Source organism: Micropterus salmoides, unplaced genomic scaffold (assembly GCF_014851395.1).
Source record: "Micropterus salmoides isolate LMB-PRFRI ecotype aquatic unplaced genomic scaffold, ASM1485139v1 Ms_hic_scaffold_9, whole genome shotgun sequence".
Classification (NCBI taxonomy): domain Eukaryota; kingdom Metazoa; phylum Chordata; class Actinopteri; order Centrarchiformes; family Centrarchidae; genus Micropterus; species Micropterus salmoides.
The window spans coordinates 29,161,602-29,182,241 of record NW_024044681.1 but is presented as its reverse complement, the minus strand read 5'-3'; the positions used below and the strand labels follow the sequence as shown (position 1 = coordinate 29,182,241).

At 41.2% G+C, this 20,640-nt stretch overlaps 1 protein-coding gene across 1 annotated transcript in view; it reads left to right on the top strand.

Annotated features, from left to right (window-relative positions):
• The window catches only part of fgf11b (fibroblast growth factor 11b), a 33,007-nt gene extending 12,784 nt beyond the window's left edge, over positions 1–20,223 (top strand). Inside the window, 5 exon segments of the mRNA XM_038709592.1 lie at positions 5,473–5,583; positions 6,742–6,845; positions 15,442–15,460; positions 15,463–15,639; positions 15,743–20,223. Coding sequence (XP_038565520.1) covers positions 5,473–5,583; positions 6,742–6,845; positions 15,442–15,460; positions 15,463–15,639; positions 15,743–15,879 — 548 coding nt within the window. The 3' untranslated portion in view covers positions 15,880–20,223.
• Positions 20,224–20,640: the final 417 nt, after the last annotated feature.

Here is a 20,640-nt window from a genome sequence, read left to right as displayed (position 1 = left end):
ATTAAACATCTTCGGGTTTAGTCAGGTCAAACAAGCCGTTTGACTTTGTCTCTTTGGACACATTTCACAAGATAAATCTGAAGGGTTGTGCGGTGATTAATGGAGTATGAGCTCTGATATACTTTTGTTGTCCTTATCGGGATTTATCTCTAAGCTATTTGTGCCTTTAACAGTTTTTTTAAATGGAACAGCTAGCTATTCATTGACATCTGAAATGTGACAAGGGGCCCCAACTAGACACAGATTTTTAAAGCACATTTTATAAGAGTATTATATGTTTGGTTTTTTTTACGTAAAATATTAATCTGAAAAGTTACTTGTAACTACAGCTGTCAGATGAATGTAGGCAGTGAAAATGACAATATTTCTCTTTGAAATGTGGTGGATTAGAAGAAGTTCTTATACCTCAAAATTGTACTTAGGTACCTTCCACCAGTGCAATAGAAGCTGCCTGACTTCAAATATTAAATTAGTTTGGGTTATGGTCTTATAAAACTATGATTGCTTTTGGCTCCCTGCCATATAAAATACGCTCTTACTGTTTGAATCCAAGTAGGCTATGCCCTAACATTCCCAAATCACTAAACATGACCTTTGAGTCAGTAGCTTTCCGAGTTATCATCCTCTCTGTTTACCCCCGTGGAGCAGTAGAGACTACATGTGCACACTACGCATCCTCATGATACAAACACAGGCTTTTTGCTCATGTAAACAACTCTGTGTGCTTTGCTAATCCAACCAGAGGTAGACTCCTGTCACAGTGTGTCACTATCTGTCAGTGTACTTCTCCGGGGCTTATGAAGGGGAAGGAAAGTTGGCTTCCCTAGTAATGTGTGCTCACTCTTATGTGGCTTGGACGCAAACCACTCCAGCGATTTTACAGATGAAGTTCAGTTTAGTTGTCACGGGGAGTACTACTCAGCCTGTGAAAACACTTGTATAATGTCTGCTGTGGCTCTGGAGGGCCACACCAGAGCTTTGCGAGGTTTGAATAAATAACCCTTGCCATGTCATCAGGGTTAATCCTGGTGTTGCAATTGGAAACTGGGGGGGTTTGAAAGAAGTAGGCGTTTAGGAGTCAGAAAAATCTAATGAAAGATGCTGTCCAGTTGCATCATGGGAAATGTAGGATGGTTTTGGAGTTTGAGCCATAATAGGGACTAAAAGTCAGGAATTTCTCTGCCTCTGCTGTTTCAATTTTGACCATTGTTTTTAATGTTTAAAATCTCTCTCTTGAGAATTTATTCATTGAAATGCAATAGAAAATCTCTCAAGTACCCCTTTCATTTATCTGCTGCAGCAGAAAGGTAAAAAAAAAAAAGCTATGTTCCAAGTCAGTGCCATATATACAGACGCCATACTATTCTGTATAAAACATTCTACATGTGAATGGAAAGCATTGTTAATGATATTAAGAAAATATCCTTCAGTACTGGGTCTTGTTTATAGAATATGTTTTCCAACCTTTAAAAGAGATGTGTGTTTTTGTGTCTTGCACTGTATTTTACTCCTTTTTTTGATGAAACAGTTACTTATGCAACAAAGTGACATGTTTGTTGAAGCCTTGATGTTTTCACTCCTAAAGCCAACATCCTGCAACATTAACAACAAGGCAGAAAAAGTGTGTGTGTGTGTGTGTGTGTGTGTGTGTGTGTGTGTGTGTGTGTGTGTGTGCGTGTGTGTTCGTGTGCGTGTGCGTGTGTGTGCGTGTGTGTAGACATTATATATATTATGCAGACACAGATGCTGTCAAGACAGCGAGAGGGGAGCAGTTGGTAGAATACGCATGGGGATGTAGTGTTTCTATTTGATGACACTGAGTCGAGTCAGTGTTATGCACAGTTTTGTTCATTTGCATGTTGTTAAAAGCCTTGTAGTAGTCGACGGTTACAGCCAAAAGAGAGCTTTAGAATATTACAGTAGATCCAGGCGTACACAAAAAGAAGAATTTTGCACTAAATCCACTTTCTTTGAGTTTGTAAGTTATATATATTGTCGATTTATCTGTTGATCTCTAGACCCCAAGAAATCTGTGCAAAATCTATTCTAGAGAATTACTGTCAGCAAAAATCAAACCAGGATCAAATGATAAAAATGTAATTTACTAACTCAAAAAGGTGGATTTAGTATTAAGTTATAGATAATATAGAATATTTCAGTCTATTCCAGTCAGCATCCTTATCCTGTGGACCTGACTCACTAAACCTAAATCAAGAATGATTGGTTCTTATTAAATTTGTAAAAGGGTTGGGATTCCCTCATCAATCTTCTCCAGCAAATTTGTAAGAAATGAAAGTCAAGAAAGATTAAGGTAGATACAGGCATATACAGCTGTGTATGTTGATCATAGTAATGACACAAAAGTGGTTTTATGAGCCTTATTTATGACTCTAATAGAACTGTTCTGTCAGTTTACAGTAAAGATTATAAAACCCTATTATGGCGACGTATTGACATGTACCTCCCAGTTCTAAATGTCTGCAACTTCATAATTTAGTCTCAGTAGGGAAACATGAGTGCAATTCAGGAGGACAATGACTTTTAGAGAACCAAAAAATGTGACTTTGGACCTAAATACTTCATAGTTATATTTGTATGCAAGACTCCCCCGGAGCTGTTTTTTTGTTTTATTATGTATGAATCTCTAATGCATGTGTCATGGTTTCAGCTGGGAGCATGCTTTTATTACAATGGATCAGAATTTATTGTGTGTTGGAGGATGAGGATGTTGAAGTCAGAGCCAGCTCTAAGTGAAACATTAGTTTTAGTGCCCCTGACACCGAGCATGGGAGTTTTGATTGCAGCCATATTGCACAAGCTGTCTATTGAATTTCGGCCTAAATGCACTTTTTCTCTAGCACATACAGCCGTCACTCTTAATGAAATAACAGTGTCATCTCATTCTCTCTGTTCCCCTGCCGTCCCTCTGCTCACTTCTCTCCTCCCTGATCCTCCCATTTCCCTTTCTTTCTCACTCTCTCTCATCTCGCTGTGTTGCATCTGTGGGGACAAGTAATGAACGGCTTCCCTCCTCTGATTGGATGATGTATGAAATTATTAGGTGGGATGAAGGCGTACATAACTGAAAGGGTATGACATGGAAAAGGGGAGGGAAGAAGAACAAAGTGCAGGAGTAGAGACACTGAAATGTTTTGAAAAGCAGCTTTGAAAGAGAGAGGATAGGGAGTGCTACAGATGCTTGCTTGTAACAATGGGAGTAGGTCACAGTTTCACTGATGCCTCAACCCTGGCACACTTCCTTTGGGAAACTGTCCTACAGATCCCATCCCTGCATCTTCTGCCTCTCTCTTGCCGAAGAAGACAGGCAGATTGCGCAGTGCCCTAGGTTCTTCTCTGGGGAGTGTGAGTGAGGACATGGGCGAGGTTTAGCGGAGGGGGAACTCCCAGGCGGCCCTCAGTCCTCCATTGGCTGCCATGAACTGCTCATTCCACGTTTCAACTCCCTTATTAAATATGCGCTGAAGGAGACTGGTCAGTTCACTCACCAGCCTCAACAACTGAGCTTTAAACTCAGACAGGGGAGTAGTGTGGCTGAGGCAGCGAGGTGCTGAGCTCCAGAGACAACTTAGATTTCCATAATGCAGAGAGTGGTTTGTGTAATTGAGAGAAGCACTGTTGATGTCTGAGAGCTGCTGCAAATATTCCGTCCGTTTCTTAAATGAACGCAAAGTAGGCTGCAGGGACTCATGAAACATTCAGCCTCTCGATTCACCCTCCATCCTCTCTTCCTCCACCCAGCCACCTTGATTATACATCTTTTATTTAGCGGGAGACAGACTAACTCTCTCGCTTGACTTCTCTGAAGGCCCCAGATCTTGCTATAAATACCACTGGTAGCAAGACAGCAGACTGAGCTTAATTTATACATGCATTTTCTTCATCAGTTAGTTGAATTACTAATTTCTGATTTGTTAGGCTCATACATTCCCAGTTAGGCTCATACATTCCCAGTGTTAAGTGGATTAGTCTGAATCTGTACCTTGGGCAATTCGCTAATTAACTAAGGAATTTGTATTGAATAATGAAAGCCCCAACAGTATTTATTGTAGGGCTGAAACGATTTATCAATTAAATCGATTCTTAAAATGCATCGACGCAAATTCTTTGCATGGAGGCTTTGTTTAATCCATATACAGCACACTGTTTCGCACGGACACTATTACTGTCGCAAATCATTCTTACGCTGTGAACGCGACGTGATTATGATGGAGCTGTTTGCAAAGTGGAGGAAGAGAGAGAAAATAGCGAGGGACAAAGAAGAAAGTGTCCAAAGTATGGGATTATTTAAAGCTAAAAGAAAACAACAACTCTGTAATGTCACAGTCCGTCCACCATCAAAATGAAACTTATGTGGCCTCGCAACAGCCCAACAGCGCCTGATCAGAAAGCACCCAGTGTTCTGCCAGCGGTCCACAGACAAGGTAACGGTAACAGCAACTTTAGCATTTAACCGAAATCATGATTGACTGTTGAGTTGAAGGCTAGCCAAAGTAAGCCACAATCCTCAGCTGAAAATGTACACACGTGTATTTGTTGTTCTCCTGGTTAAGCCGTGAGTTTGGGTTGTAACGTCGCAGTCAAGAGTTATCTGTCGGGAGCTGCAAGTTAAGGCTCGTGCAGACTACACGACTTTCAGCGTCGGCCGATGGCCGTGCAGTTCAGACTACACAACTTGCCATCTTGTGAGGGGATTCTTGAAGTCGTTGTGGCGTTCACACTACGTGACTGATCGGTGACAGGGGGTCACGCACTACACGAGCTGGCAGCGGCTGTGTCACCTGACACTGTAATGTGAAATGGGAAATGAGCAATCCTGAACACGAAACAGCTGTTGTTTGTTATTATAAAGATAGCGATTATAAAGACAAAAAATATGGGTGAAACAATGAATTAGCACACGCAGGTAACAGGGATCATCTGTGCCACAGAGAGAGCTGGAGGGGAGTAAAGTGTTTTGCAGTGAAAAAGTAGCTGCCTGCTCTCATTGGCTGGATGTTGCAGTAGGCGTTTGGGAGGGTTGGGGGTGGGGCGCCACCGCTTCCGCCACCAAGGAAAAGTACTTCTTAAACGACGCATCGATGAATCTGTGAAATAATCTATAGAAGCTTTGAGTAAGCTGCAGCCCTAATTTTTTGTGCTGAATATTTTTATATTCTCCCTCCGCTAGAGAGAAATGGCTAACTTCTAAGAAGAACTAAACAACATGCTCACAATGACAATCTTGATATGCTGATGGATGTTATAATGTTTAACATTGTCATGTCTTAGTTTAGTGTGTTGGCATGCTAACATTTGGTAATTAACACTAAACTCTGTGGTTTAATCTCTGACATATTTGACTAAGCCTTTTCTTTTTTCAGGTTCTGTAAATTAGTGAATGTCATCTCTGCTCTCGACCTCTGGTCACGGCACCTGTCTAATACAATGTTGTTTTCCTGTGCTCCCTTGCAGAGCCACAGCTGAAGGGCATTGTTACCCGACTATACAGCCAACATGGATACTACCTGCAGATGCAGCCTGACGGCACCATGGACAGCACAAGGGATGAAAGCAGCTCATTTTGTGAGTGTGTGTGTGTGTGTGTTCATGTCTATAGCCTACATGTTTTTGCTTGCGGTCATGTAATTTTTATTAAAAAAATATTCACAGTCTAGTCTCTAGCACCACTAAAATAGCTGAGTAGAAGCCATATTGAAAGGAACACCTGCAGCTTTCACCATCACATAGCTCAAGCATGGAACAGCTCATACCCTCACTGGGAACCAAATCTCCAACTTTGGCAAAGTTAGTGTTGTACTGTACACACTGAGCAAAAGAGAACCACAGTAGGTGTCAAACTGTGCTATAGGGGCCCTGTGGCTGAAGAGTCAAGGCAAAAGTTAGTATTTCGTCAGCTCATCTGTCAAATTTGTTCCAACTTGTACTATTATTTTTGTCTTTTAATAGGGAGGAATATCTCGTCAAACTGCCTGTCAAACTTTTGCAATTTTATGCTCATATACAGAAAAGCCACACTGTGTTAGAATCACAGATACTGATTCTGATTGGATCCATAACTCAGCATTTGAACTTTATAAACCAATAAAGCAAGGCTGTTGCCTGGGCTCAAAGTGCCTCAAAGTGAGATACTGCCACCATTGAGATGACATGAATGTTCATCCTGACCTTTAACAATCTGAATTTGGTTTTCAAACCAGGAACTGTGCAGTATTCTCTTCCCAGTGTTGTGTCTTTGTATATGCCTATTTGACCTTCCAGAAACAGACATGGGCCCCTTTTCAGAGTGTAGTTTGAAAGATTTATTTATTGAACAACCTATATTATTTCTTGATGAGTCTTTTATTATAACAAGTACAGAGTAGTTTAACTAACCCAGATACTGTATGTATTTATCTATTCACTTTTCACTGTCTAAGCTCCATTTTGTGTGGCAGAACACCTCTATTATCATGCAGGTTTAGAGGCAGTGTAAAGCATAGTGAAGGTGACATGGTGTTGTGTTTACATAAACATAAATTCTGAGAGGTCACACCATTTGTGCTTAGAGTGATATAGCATGCAGCAGTGACACTGCAGCCATTCAGCCTAATACAATGAGGACAGAAATGTCTACTCTGGTGCTATACACTATTATATCTCAGTTTCACAATAGTCTCTGACTTTCTTTTCTCTCTCTCTTTTTGTCATGCCCTATCTCTCCTACTTTCTACCCCATTTTAGCACAGTTTAATTTAATTCCGGTGGGACTACGGATTGTGGCAATCCAGGGGGCAAAGACAGGGTTATACCTTGCCATGAATAGTGAAGGATACCTCTATACCTCGGTAAGTACGCCCTACAGATCAGTGACGTGCACATAGATGAAACTCATTTCCATTTGATCCTAAACCACTTTGTTATAAAACAAAACATGTTGCTGTGACAGAAAATCTCAGTGAAAACCCAAATATGATTGCTCTGGTTTTAGTAAGATGGTAAGTGTCCAGTTTGGGATTAAAGCTACATGTCTTGCTGATATCTCTACAGTAGACAAGCTACTACCTAGCGACATCACTGACATGGGATTCAAAGGGGGGATACCAATCAGAGCTTCAACATCTACTGTCATTTTGGATTTTAAGGGTTCAGCTATCAGTTGGACTTTTAGTTTAGTGTCTCTCATACTTCAGGATAATATACAGTATACAGTGTAAGGACTCAAGTCTCATAAACTACTGGGGACCATATTTTACCATTTTCACATAAGTTACACACTATGTGATACATGTATGTGTCCTTTATATATGTGTACCTGAGTACACACACATAAATGGCCACTCGTCAAACATGAAAACAGGAAATATATATATATATATATAGTATATAGTTATACTATATATATAGTAAAAAAAAAAAACCTGTGCATGAGTGTGTGTGAGCGAGAGGTGAGACACAGAGAGGTGGGAGATAGGGTGACAACCTGTTAGACTACCTGCATGAGTATTCCAATTAGTTTTGGGAAGACAGGAGGGGAGGAAGGAATGGATACTGAGTGGGTGTAAAACTAAATATTACTAAGGTGCAAGGTATTTTTAGGCCAACCACGGCTGAATGTTAGCAAGCATGTTGACATAATGATTGTGACCAAGTTCTGCAGTTAGTAATCAACTAATGCCTGAAATATATCAGATTCTAAATTAGATGGAGAAAAAGACAAAGAGTAAAATGCAATCAGTAATCAGGTGCAGGTGAAAAAAAAACAATGGCCTGATTGATTTATTACATTAACATACATTAAATCAAGTGACTTTTCAATTGAGTAGATAATAATATTACAATGGTCAGACACCAAATCAGAATCAGAAGGAGCTTCATTGTGTTTTACACATTCTGGGAATTTGCTTTGGTGATAAGGTGCTACACATAGACAAACAAACAGCTGAATAAATGTAGAAACATATAAATATGGAATACACAAATTCAAGTTATATAAGAATAATAAAAGAAACAGAAAAAAATACAATTATTTGCAAAGAAAGAACAATGTGGCAGATATTTACATGTGCATTATTGGTGTGTGTTGCACAGACGTATTGCAACGGAAGAGAATATATTGTGTGTAGAAATGTGTGAAGCAGCATCAGGAGGATGAAAAGAGAGATGAGGAACTCTGGAGTGCAATTCCCATGACAGTGTTACTATCACAACTTGTTTTGTCTAATTGTCTAAATCTAAAAAGATTAAGCACTCGTGCACTCACTGGGTGGTGCCCTTGGACTGCGCTACATACCGCTTTGGGGTACGCAGTTGGACCAGCATGTGGACAGCGCTTGTAACATTGCTTTAGCATGATCATCGTGTAAAACCACACATTTTTGATCAAGGCCGTGTTGACGCCCCTCTCGGCCTCTAGTGAATCTTTCAGGACGGGCAGTTTGATCAGCACCCTGGACAGTGCTTATAACATTAGTAACATGTCATCAGTGTCCAATCACTTAACCATAACCACATGGTTAATAATACATGACTGTTACAGGAAGTTTTGACTAGTTACACCATATTGTGGCTGCCAATGTTATCTATCCAATTCTGATATAAGATAACTGCACAATAGTAATAAAGTTATACATGTGCTGCTAAATAACAGTAATCAGGCTATTATTGTGCAGTTTATCGGACAAAAAGCAATGTTTGCGATGCGAGAGCCCTCTAAAAATATAATATAATAAAGCTGTGAATGCAGGAACCCTTTTATGCACATGAGACGTGAAGGGGAGAGCATCATCTGTACATGTGAGAGTTAAATCTTGAATTATGGCAAATGCGTTATCTCCTATTATCTTCTGAGCCCCTGATTAGCATGCAGCAGACTTTGGTGCCTTGCCGTGAGAGGAGAAGGGATTTCCTCAGCACCAGTCAATAGCTGTACTGAATCCCACACTGGCCTCTTTCAGAGATTTCCCTCTCTCTCTCTCTTTCACACACACACACACACACTTAGATTTCCAAGAATGAATTGATATAGGTGCTGTACAACAGAACAGCTGCCTTCTTGTGAAATATTATGCATGTATGATTTTATGACCCCACGTTATTGTCTATCGTGTATCTGAGTACTAATTTGTTGGTGTAGTAGAGTGTGCAGGTGGCATGATATGGCCCTTTATGCATCTCTCTGTGCTCTGAGAGCAGGTTCATATTTGCTTTTAGATTTAAACAGCATGCCAAGAGAGTGCGTGACACAGACGAGGAAGGTTTTCATTTACGATACATAAGCTCATCACTTATGTCAGTCTCAGAAAAGCTGAGCTGACTGACAAGAGTGACAAGTAGCTTCCTTACAGCTATTTTCTCATCTTCTTGCATATACATAGTTTGGTTTTTTGGTAATTTGGTTGTTCTCTCCTGAATAACTCAGATTCTAAAGCAGATTTTCCCTGAATCCCTTACTCACGCCCCCCGCACACAGATGTAGATGGTCAGGATGTGGGGCCTGAGCAGACGAGCAGACTAAGTCCACTGCTGCTTTGTCTGAAACATAAATCTCAGCCTCACTACCTGTAGCTGACAACAGGAAATGGCTGATCCTGATATAAAAATAGAGCCTGGCTCATTCGTGCCCCATTTTATAATCTATGTGCTCTGGAAAACTCCTCATAGACAGGGAGAGTGTGTGAAAGAGAGAGAGAGGAAAAGGCTTGTGCTGAAGGAGGCTGATATGATTGTTGACAGGCAAGTTTTCACAGAAACAGTTTTGTGCCAGTCAAGATTTAGGTGTGTAAATCGCCTCTTTACATTTTAAAAAAGGTCCCGACAGACTGTACAATATCAATTTTGAGTCATTGGTCAGTAAATGGCTAGAATTTGAGATGTCGAGCCATATTTTAAAGGATCGGTATTGGCCAAAATAAAGCCGATCAACTTCCAATCCTGTCTTTACATGACTGTACTGTGTTTTGTTCCCCTCAGCCGGCTAGTGTTGCAGTGCTGCTCTCCTTTACCACAACCGTCCGTCTCTACAGTGCGAACATTCCACTGCATATCTACTGTAAGTGAAAATTAGAGTGTGTGATGTAAAAACATGGTTTGTGCGCACCGGTGAGCGACTCAGTGAGTTCAGAGAGGGAGTTTGGCAAAATACACTGTCTCCTTCCACTTTCTTAGTAAAGCGTAGTGTAGAAAGCCAGTGCTGTCCGTCACTCGCACTAGTTTAAAATGACAAATGTTGGCGCCGCCGGGTCACATCAGCTGTCACTAGTTAACATTAATTCCAGGTCAAACTTACAGTAATCTCTGTAGCCTGCGTCTGTGCTCGACAAAAGTTTGTTTGTTTCTGTGTTTCCATAGTTCTAACAACTTGTCATCCCTTTCCCTAACATCAGGAGATGCGTTCTCCCAGTTGAACTTTTATTTAGGGCTGGGCAATATGGCAAAATATGTTATCACGATAAAAAAAATCATATTGTTTGTTATCAATAATTATCACTATAAATGTCAAATCAGTATTTCTTTCATGTTTAAAGGTGGATTTTTGCTGCTGAGTGAAAGTTGAACAAACCAGATGGTTGATTGTGGTTTAAAACTTTTCTTTATGGTCAGTACATGGCAGACACTTGCCAAACAGTGGATCACTTCACAAATCCGAGGTAGAACTTTCAAATCAATATAACAAAATATTTTTTAACTTACATGTATGAGTAAAATTAAAATAAAGTGCTAATTTGTTTGCGATTAAAATGTATTAAATCAAATATTTATTAAACCTTTGTTATATTTTTATTGAGGAAATTATATTGCAATAATTATCATTATTGTTTTATTGCCCAGCCCTACTTTCATTTATATCATATCAGGAAACTGAAGGTAATAGTTTCAAACCAAGATCTTCAGTATAGTGATCAAGTAGCTAGTGAAAAACAAGGTGAGTCAGATTCATTAGCTAGAGCTGTCAGACACATACTTAATCAGCATTTATGGTAAATGTAAGCATCAGATCGGACTTAATCGGAACATCTTCGCTAGAATGACAAAAAAAAAAAACACTTAAAGGACAATGGCACAATTTGTTTGTGATCTGTGCAGGCCTGTGATAACTGTGTGTGATAGACAGAGTGAGAAAAACAGAGAGACAGAAGAGGGATAAAGAGAGAGAAAGAGCGTTAGACTTGTTGATGAAAGGATGAAATGTCCTTACTATTCTTCTCACCTGAGGATCGCATTGAGATGCAGGACAACACCAGAAGCAAGATAGCATCGCTTTTACCACAGGACAGGGTAAAATGTGAACATTAGAAAGAGTAGCAGAGAGAATAATTGGCTGGAGCAAGACAAAAGAGATGAAGTGCAGAAATGCAACAGTACAGACAGCTACTTTGCCAGGCAGCCAATTAAGCGCACTTAGGGAAGGCAAAACCTATTATGTCTGACTGACTCATGATGCACTTTGTACCAGTGCTCTCCTTCCAAAATTGTCTCAGGAATATGTTGGAATGTAATTCTGTGATTTGGCAAGATTTGAAATACCTATGGTGATGATAATACACAACCAACCACCACTTTTTGTCCCCTCTCCTACCTAGGAAACTAAAAGCAGGGTGATTTCTGATAAAGGAAGCAGGCAGTGTGGCGCCGGCCACCTCTGTCACTGAGGGTCAAAGAAGGAACATCAGCTGCCTATCCCCACTCAGTTACATTAAATTGACAGGGGCCTTCCAGCTGTCAGTCAACACTGCGGAGGCACGAGTCCCTGCACATTATTATCCACTCTGATCTTGTCATGCGAGCATCATACCTCCCTAGCCTATCATAAAGCATTACAGACAGACCATACATGTGTGGTACTAGACAGAATTAACTGTCAGTCTCATCCTCTGTAAACCCCCCTTAATAAGCACATCTGTGCCCTATTGACTTACGTAACGTGGTGTGTCATAGTGCATCTGCATCTGGCTCGACAACAACAGCAGCAACATGACCTGCCGGTGGCATGCTGCACCTCTCTCTCTCTCTCTCTCTCTCACACACACACACACACACATATTATGAGCATGTGTCTGTGTGTGTGCAACAGAAGACTGTTGTGAATGAACTTGACATTTTCACGTTGTTACCATGTGAGTGGGTTGCTGCAGCACTATTGCAGCACTGTGGAAATATGGCGGATTACTGCAGCTGGGGCAGATTTCACAGTTTGCCATAGATTACACTGGGAGCTGATGGGACAGTTAATAGATGCTGGAGGCCTGTATGACACTGTGACCCCTGCTGTCTAAACAGGGTACTGCAAATCATTTGCACATCAGAAAAGCTACATGTTTTGAATTCCAGAAGTGGAGCTTCATTTTCAGGGGCACTGGTTGTCATTTCATGCCTGTACATGCATGATGAAATTAAAGTAAACAAGTTATTAAATATTATTCATGGATTCACTATCTTTTTAGTAATAACTTTCCTTCCTGTTATTATATTCTAATTATATGCAGGGGAAGACGTTAGTCAGGGAACTCTGCCCTGTGAGTTTGTATTATTAGTACTTCACTGTCCTTATTTGGTGGTAAGTGCAGTCCCAGTGTACGGTGGCGTCGAGAGTTAAGCTTCCTGGAGCAGGTAGAATCGATGTAATCAGAGGGATGAGGAAGGAGGTGGTGTGTGTGGGCGGGGTGGTGGTCGGGACGCTGCTCTGCATCAAAAAAAGGTTCCTCCCCATCTTGGGGATTCTCAGCACGGATGCTACATATTACCTTCTTCATCTGCTTTTATTTAAATTCATTTTTTTGCTTGAGACACAGGGAAGCTACCCCAGTCTCCCAATACGTCACGGTCGAAGAAACAGGTTATTTATTTCTTTTCATTTGTAGTCCGGGTACACAACATTGAGATGGAAATATTCCCCCATCCCTCTTAAAAAAAAACCTCAACACATCCTCAACAATTACTCATCTGCGCAGGTAAATCTGGTGGTTTGAGTAATATCGTCAGTCAGTACACCCTGGGTGGTCTCTGAGGTCGCCAGGTTACCTCAAGGTGAGTTTCAGAGCTGGGGATAATTATAACAACACATTTGTTTCAGTAAGGAACAGGTATACTGGCCATTTTGGTAGGTTATCATGAAAAAAATCACTTTATCTGCCTGTCTTTGAATCTTCAGGACATTTATTTCACAGTCTCCTCTCTCAGTGTGATTTTTTTTCTCCAGACCTTTGGAGACTGTTTGAGTGAAACACAGAAGATGTGGGTTCTATCATTAGGCTAATTTCAGGGGACTGATTATGAAGGGTAATTATAGGATGACTTGGGAGAGGGGTTACCACTGGTGTCATTTCAGAGGTTGAGCTGAAGGGTATTTTGTTGGAGTGATGGGTTCTCTTTCCAGAGGGACTTGAGTGTCAGATTGTGGGTGCTGGTGACTAAAGCCCTTGTCTGCCCAGCATTCCTGCTTTGGTCCTGGGGGAAATGCAAAGAAGCAGGCCTCGGGCTTCTCTCTTCTTACTCTCCCAGCAACCCCTCTGTCCTCTCTGAGTGATCTTCTGTTCTCTTTCCTGTCTCTCCTACCTTTCCCCTTCTGTCTCCCGCACTTCCCACCCCTCTTGCTCTCTGGCCTGATTAATAATGAATGAAGCAGATCATCTATCGATCCCATCCCCTTTGTGTTAGCGCAGCAGAAAGTATCAAACATGTCAGAGGATCTTAAAATAGCTCTGCGATGTGGTGTTGGTAGAGGGAGAGTTTGCTGAGTTAAGGGTAGGGGCTTGTTTTGTTTATTATGGGGAGACAGTAGTTAAAAGGGCATAAACTGTGGTGGAGCAGCAGGGCAGGAGTGGACGGAGAAAGGGCACACACAGTCCTGAAAGGCCTTCTCAGCTAAAGGATAACGGCTCCCTGTGAAGGAGAAAGGTGATGATCTGTGATGAAGTGTGAAACTCTAGGTCTCTTTTACCTTCTCAATCTACTTTTGGGTCTTTATTATTGCTGGTCCATGCCAAGTTGTGATCCTTTGGCCCTCTTCTGTCATCCTCAGTCTCAGAGAAATTCTCCATTCGGCCATTTCTGCCCTGCTGCTCTCATTTAATCAATCCAGCAGATTGGCTTTGCTCTCTGACAGGAGAAGGACCCTGTCGAGACCCTGATGAAGACTAAGAGAGATGTATATCTGTCGTTATTGGTTAATATCACCAGTCAACATTATGCAGGGTTCAGTAGTCCTTATGCTGAGGACAGAGAGGGAGGGGAAGTGCTGCTGCAACATGATCATTTACGACAGGCCATACTGTAGGATCTGATCCAACGAATTTGATTTTGTATTGTCTGTTCAGATTTAGCCAGTCATGGACAATTGACAGCAGTCTATATTAAACGGATGAACAGTACTATTGTTTCTACATACCCAGAGTCTAAAAAACTGCAAATGCAGTGGTCTCCAACTTTTTGGCTTGTGACCCCTTAAAATAAAGCAGTGTCTTAAATAGTGTGTCTATGAGTTGTGAGCAGTTCCCTTCTAAACTTTTTTTTTTTTTTTACCTTTTCCACCTTGATAAAGGTCTGGCATTTTAACCAATATGCCAAATAAATAAAGGAATTTGAAAAAGTTAAATATTTCAAAAATTAACAAAGGGGAAAAAACATAAAAAACAAATTAGCATTGCCTAACTTTTGATCCTCATTCTTTCCTATCCCATTATTCATGTTGCAACCCCTCAGATTACATCTTATGACCCACTGGAGAGATCCTGACCTGCATGCTGGGAACTACCATGCTTGAAGTTTAAATGTTTGTTAAATGTCTATGAGATCTAATAAAGTCCATGGTACTCTGTGCCGCCTAAGTATCCACTTAAGTCACTATTTTTACAATAAACATAGAAATAACATGACACTCCAAGATCACTTACATGATACACAGCAAATACATGTGGATATGCATACTGCAGAAAAAGTGATTCCAAAATACTGTTTTTATGGGGGATTCAGTTCATACACACCAACTTACAAATTTCCTAAAGACTGAACCCATTATCTAGGATCTTGTTCATTATAGGTTCGGCAAGTTGGTTTCCTGAACTCGGGATGCCTCTGAAGCAGTCACTGCAGTTTAATGTCAGAATTTGTCATTTATAGAACGTACTGTATGTGTATAGATTGAATTGGTTGTTGTATTGGTGTGTTAGTACTCCTCATCTTCTCTGTCCGTTCCTTTGGGTGATGTTTAGCAGACATGTTTATGCCATTTCTTCATGCATAGTATGCATCTATGTCTTGCTGGTCCCAAAGGAGCAGGTTGGTCATGCTTTCAAAGAAACACAGCCACCTAATTAATGTATTTCACTGCTTGTGTCCATGTATTTTTATTCCCAGTGTGTGCTCACATGCACTGGAGATTTTTCTTCTCTTGCCTTGTTTGCTAATATGAATGCACCTCTCCCCCTTTCCCATGTTTATTTTCAGGAGCACTTTACTCCAGAGTGTAATTCAAGGAGAGTGTGTTTGAGAACTACTACGTTACATACTCCTCCATGCTCTATCGCCAGACCCAGTCTGGCCGCTCCTGGTATATCGGTATCAACCGTGATGGCCAGATCATGAAGGGCAACCGGGTAAAGAAGACCAAAGGAGCTGCACACTTCCTGCCTAAAGTTATAGAGGGTTTGTGTCCTTTGTGTTACTTTAGAACAATTCCAACCAGTTTATCTTGGTTATTAATCACCTCCTTAATTATTAACAATTAGCTTCTATCTTTGTCACACAGTTGCGATGTATAAGGAGCCATCGCTACATGAGCTTGCCAGTGAACCAGTGAGTCCTCCTCGGAAGACAGTGAAGACGTCAGATTCGCCGCCCCTAAAGAACGGTCGAAAAGAAGCTCCAAAGGCTGATGCCTCATAGCACAGGAGACTGAGGGTGGGACAAAGGGCAGCAGTGACACTGGGAACACAGCTGTCCATTATGCACTGAGGGTGGCTGAGGGATTGGCCCTCGCCAGCCACCACATTCCAGAAGTGCACTACGAGATGCTGAGGGATAAAAGGGTCAGCAGTCCATCAGCAGCCTAGAAAGGCCTGAGAGAGCCCCTCCCAACCCCCACCACCTGTCACCAGAGAAGAAAGCCCAGGACCTGAGCCAGAACTGCTACCACTTTTTGTGCCCCCCCCCCCCGACTCCCTAATGCAAATTCTCCTTCATTTCTCTGCTATGCTCATGCCTCTTTGTCCCACCGACAGTCATCTTTTCTCACACGCTTTTCCCGCCGCTTGCACTATTGCACTGTATATTCACCACTCACGCATTTCCAGCGCTGACTCGGCATCTTAATCCTCACCCATGGGCCCCTCTTGAGCCCAAAAGTTGGTGACAGTGTGTAGCTCAGCCAGCTTTCCACCCACCATCTGCTGACCAGCTAAGCTAATCACCAAGGTCAACTGAAGCTCAAAGCGAGATGAAACAGCTCAGAGCGGAAAGATATCAGCAGGAATCCTGTGTCAGGTCAGGTCAGGTCAGCTGAGCAAGATGAGTGCATGAGAAAGTGTGCGGACAAAATAACATATTAATATATTTAAAGAGGAGTTTTTGACACAGCAATTCTTTTTCTTTTTATGCTTTGTTTTGGTTTGAATTTTTCAACCAATCCTGTGATAAAAATTGGAATTCATGACTAATTCATGATTAAAATGATAACAGTGCTCAAAAAACAAGATCAAAACAAGAGCAAGGAAGCAATTAGTGTATTAAAAAATGATGGTGATTGTGATGATAATGATAAGATCAGGATTTCAGAATTCCATAAGGTGAGTGTGATGTAAATAAGTTCACAAGAGAGGTACCGCTTGCATAAGCATCACATAAAATAAAATAAAATACAATAAAGCAACTATTCATCCTGGGAAGATGAGCCATAAGATAGGGTCAGATAGGGTCAAAACACCTGAGCAATATTTGCACCAACAAGCCAAAAGATAATTCTCAGTGAAGTGAATGAGTGAATGAGTGAATGAGTGAGAGAGTGAGCGTCACCCTCTTTCAAGCCTCTCTTCTCTACCAGGTGACCACTTATTATTGCACTAGCTCGTTAAAGGCTACAAATGAACACCTGGGTCGTGTTTGAAATCCAGGGTGGCTCTGAAATCGAGTCGCCCGAAAAAAGGAGCCGTAGTGTGTACTTCGCTCAGCACCTGCTGTCAGCATAAAGCCAGGATTGAAGGCAAACATCAAAGCCAGAGGAGCCTCTGAGCTGGAGCACTTGTTATTCTGAGGATGTCTCACAGCTTATCCACTCACTGGCTTTATCAAATCACCTTGGAAGAATCGCCCCCCCAAAAATTGTAGTTGTCTGAGTGAATGTCTTGGTGTGATTGTATTTTAACCCCTGTGTGTGGATGTCTTCTACAGTATGCCTGCACAGTATGAGTCTGTGTGTGAATGAGCGCCCCATACAGGGAATGGATAGAGATACTGTGGGTAACCTCTACCACGTCCTTCAGACAGGACACGACATTGTATCTTTGATACGTCTGTGTCTGCGAATGGGTGATACGTGGGGGAACATCCGCCTCGTGCACCAATTCCACTGACTTTAGAGAGTTGTGTACATTTCAAAACAGCAGGGAGGAGGATCTCTGGGCACCGCCATGGGGACTGAACCCACAAAAATGTACGTCATTAATCAAATTTGTTGTTTAGGTGCAATCAGCTCACGTTTCATGTGATTCGCACTGGGTCTCTTAATCAGATATAAGTTTAGAAAATATGTCATGACCTGATACAAGCTGAGGCTTCTAAATGGGAGCTGTCATGGCATTGGTTGTTGTCACGTAAACGGCTGGCTGCTGTTGGGTGCTGTCTGCTCTGGTAACCCACTGGGGGACAGAGATGTCACCACAATGTTCAGTCAAAGTGCACGGATACCACCAACATACACAGACAGCATTAAGTCCCTTGCTATATCAGGAAGAGCAACGTTAGAGAGAGGTTGAAGACAAACTGTGAAAATGCTCATTATACGGCCCCTGAAAATGACAGATAATTAATTGTAACTAATTGTAATGACAACATAATGTGAAGAAGGGTTACAGAATGTGAAACGGTGGGTTTATGAATGTGCTGTATTGAGGGTGAGAGTAAGTCTGAAATAGGGTGTTGAATTGCAAAGTGGTCAGCATATGGAGGCAGTTTTTAGAGAAAGTAAAGGATTGGCAGGTGTATTCTTGAGGAATGTTGATATGATAATTCATGTAAGACAAAGAGGCATGTAAGGCACTGTGAGCTATTTATGACAGGGGGTCTATGGAGGGCTTTGCATTTTTTTGATTAAAGTTTTCATTTTCTGGGCTTTCCCACGGAGAATATCATTCAGTTCAAATTTGGATATTTTGTCCTTGCTGCAGATTTTACGTTGTAGACTTACAAATCTCTATTTCTAACAAGCCAACGCTCCCTCTCTCTGGTGAATTAGGCGCAGCCTAGTATGGCTTCTAACAACATTAGCATTACTAACTACTATATGACATCAAAGTGTGCACAGCAGGTAGTATACAATGCTATAGGCTTATTTTAGCTGTCAGTACTCCTACAGTTTTCAATATTTATGCATTCCATCTGGGAGCTTCTTCATGCCAGTTTGCTTTTCAAAGTTGATCATAAGTCCGTTCTATATAGGGAAAGCACTTGGAGGTGTGAAGCAGTGACTGACAGACAGCAAAGGAATCTTGTGTATATTTTTCTCTTATCTAGTCTATAAAGTAGTGCTTGCAAATAAATTAATTTCATTATTGCTTAATGGGTTTGCCTACAAAATGTTAGAAAATGGTGAAAAATGCCTGGTATAGTTTCCAAAAGCCTAAAAAGAAGGTATCATCACAGCAATGTTTCGGGGGCATTTTGCTCGAATAATGACAAAAAACAATGAATCTATCGCTAAAACAATTTTTTGATAAATTGTTGCAGCTGTGCATTACAGGACATAAAACTAATAGAATTAACCCTCACCATGGCTTCTGTCACTTAATGCAATATCCAAATCCTCCATAGATTTCTCTCCAAAAAAGCAACCAGTCCTTACTATCATAACATTGAAGAACAGTGAGTTGTCCGACAGGGATACTGCAAGTAGACAGACAAAAACAGAGAATGTTAAGTAGTCTGATGTGCGTTAATGTGAAGTGAAGAACGAAATCGAATGTAAGACAGGAAGATTGAAGCAGAGCAGTAAGCTTTTATGAGGACAGTGAAGTAAAGTGTGTTGAGAGCTTCAGAGAGAAGTGCAATGAAGGCGACGGAAGGTAGGATTCTGGTCATGCAGCTGTTAAGTGAAACTAGTTCTGCTCTTGAATATAAAATTTCTGGTAGAAAATGCTCACGTGAGGTTGAAAGAAAAAGCTAGCCATACAAGAGCTATTAAGAGGGTCTTTGTCATTGTAGTTTGAAGAAGTAAGAGCGTGTTCTGTTTTCCCATTGAGAATACATTAATCTTACAAAGCCACCAGCGAGGTGGTAACATATAACATAAAAATACCAATATAGTTTGTGTGCCCACACAAGAGAGATAAAGAAGTCATAATACCTTTCCTACACACATCTCCGTAACTGCAGCCTACAGTAGCTACAGTCTTTAACTTTCTTTTCAACACTATGTTGCTTGTCTAGCTGAATACATTCGTGTGTGTGTGTGTGTGTGTGTGTGTGTGTGTGTGTGTGTGTGTGTGTGTGTGTGTGTGTGTGTGTGTGTGTATCTATGATTAAGAGTAAGGTAAGACAAGACAGAGAAGCAACACGAACGGAGAGAACAGCCACCCTGAGGTGGGTGCAAAAAATGTCCCCCAAGGTCTTCTCCAAGACAGCAAAATCCATTTGTTCATAATGAACTCGGAGGGCTGTTGTTCGACTTCTACCTGCAAACTCGACAAAGAACTCAGCTGGACGACAACAGAAGGATCCTCTACACTGGGCCTCAGCAGCCATACTGTCCTTTGGGACACAAATCTGCTAAAGGTAGCACAGACGCCTAACATAAAGCACGCCCCCATACTTGGCCTACTAAATGTCAGCGGAGAACTACAGGCACGTTGCACCTTACATGCTCTGGGCATCGCTTGAAATAATTAATAGTACTACTCGGTGTCTTAGGAGGTTCAAAAGAGATTAAAACAAACAAACAAACAAACAAACAGGGAATCCCTCTACTTCATCAAAGGTAGGGGGAACAACAGGTAATAATGAATATTAAACTGAAGCTAAGTCATCACCAATGTTGAACAGTGCAGTTGCGAATTAAAGCGTTTATCGAACTGTGTGATAACTACCAACATCCAGGGAAACCTCTGATTTGAAGTGTAAGGACCAACAAGGTATTTTAATTACACAGAGTGCAGTATAACAATACCAGGTTATATTAGTATAATTTAATATGTGGAACATCAGACCATTGCAAGCTATGCATCTTTTGATTTCCAGAACTGACAGTGTTTTTAATTGAGGTGGCAAAAATGTAGACATTTCTAACGATGCTCTGGTACTTTTGTGAAGGACGGCCGAATGAGCCAACTTAAAAGCAGACCCTCGTGATCAAACAAGAAGCTCATACTATTATATTCTCATATGCTGCAGTTATCTGCAGTCGGTGTCCCAAATGCTGCTGTGCCAACGTGTTCTAAC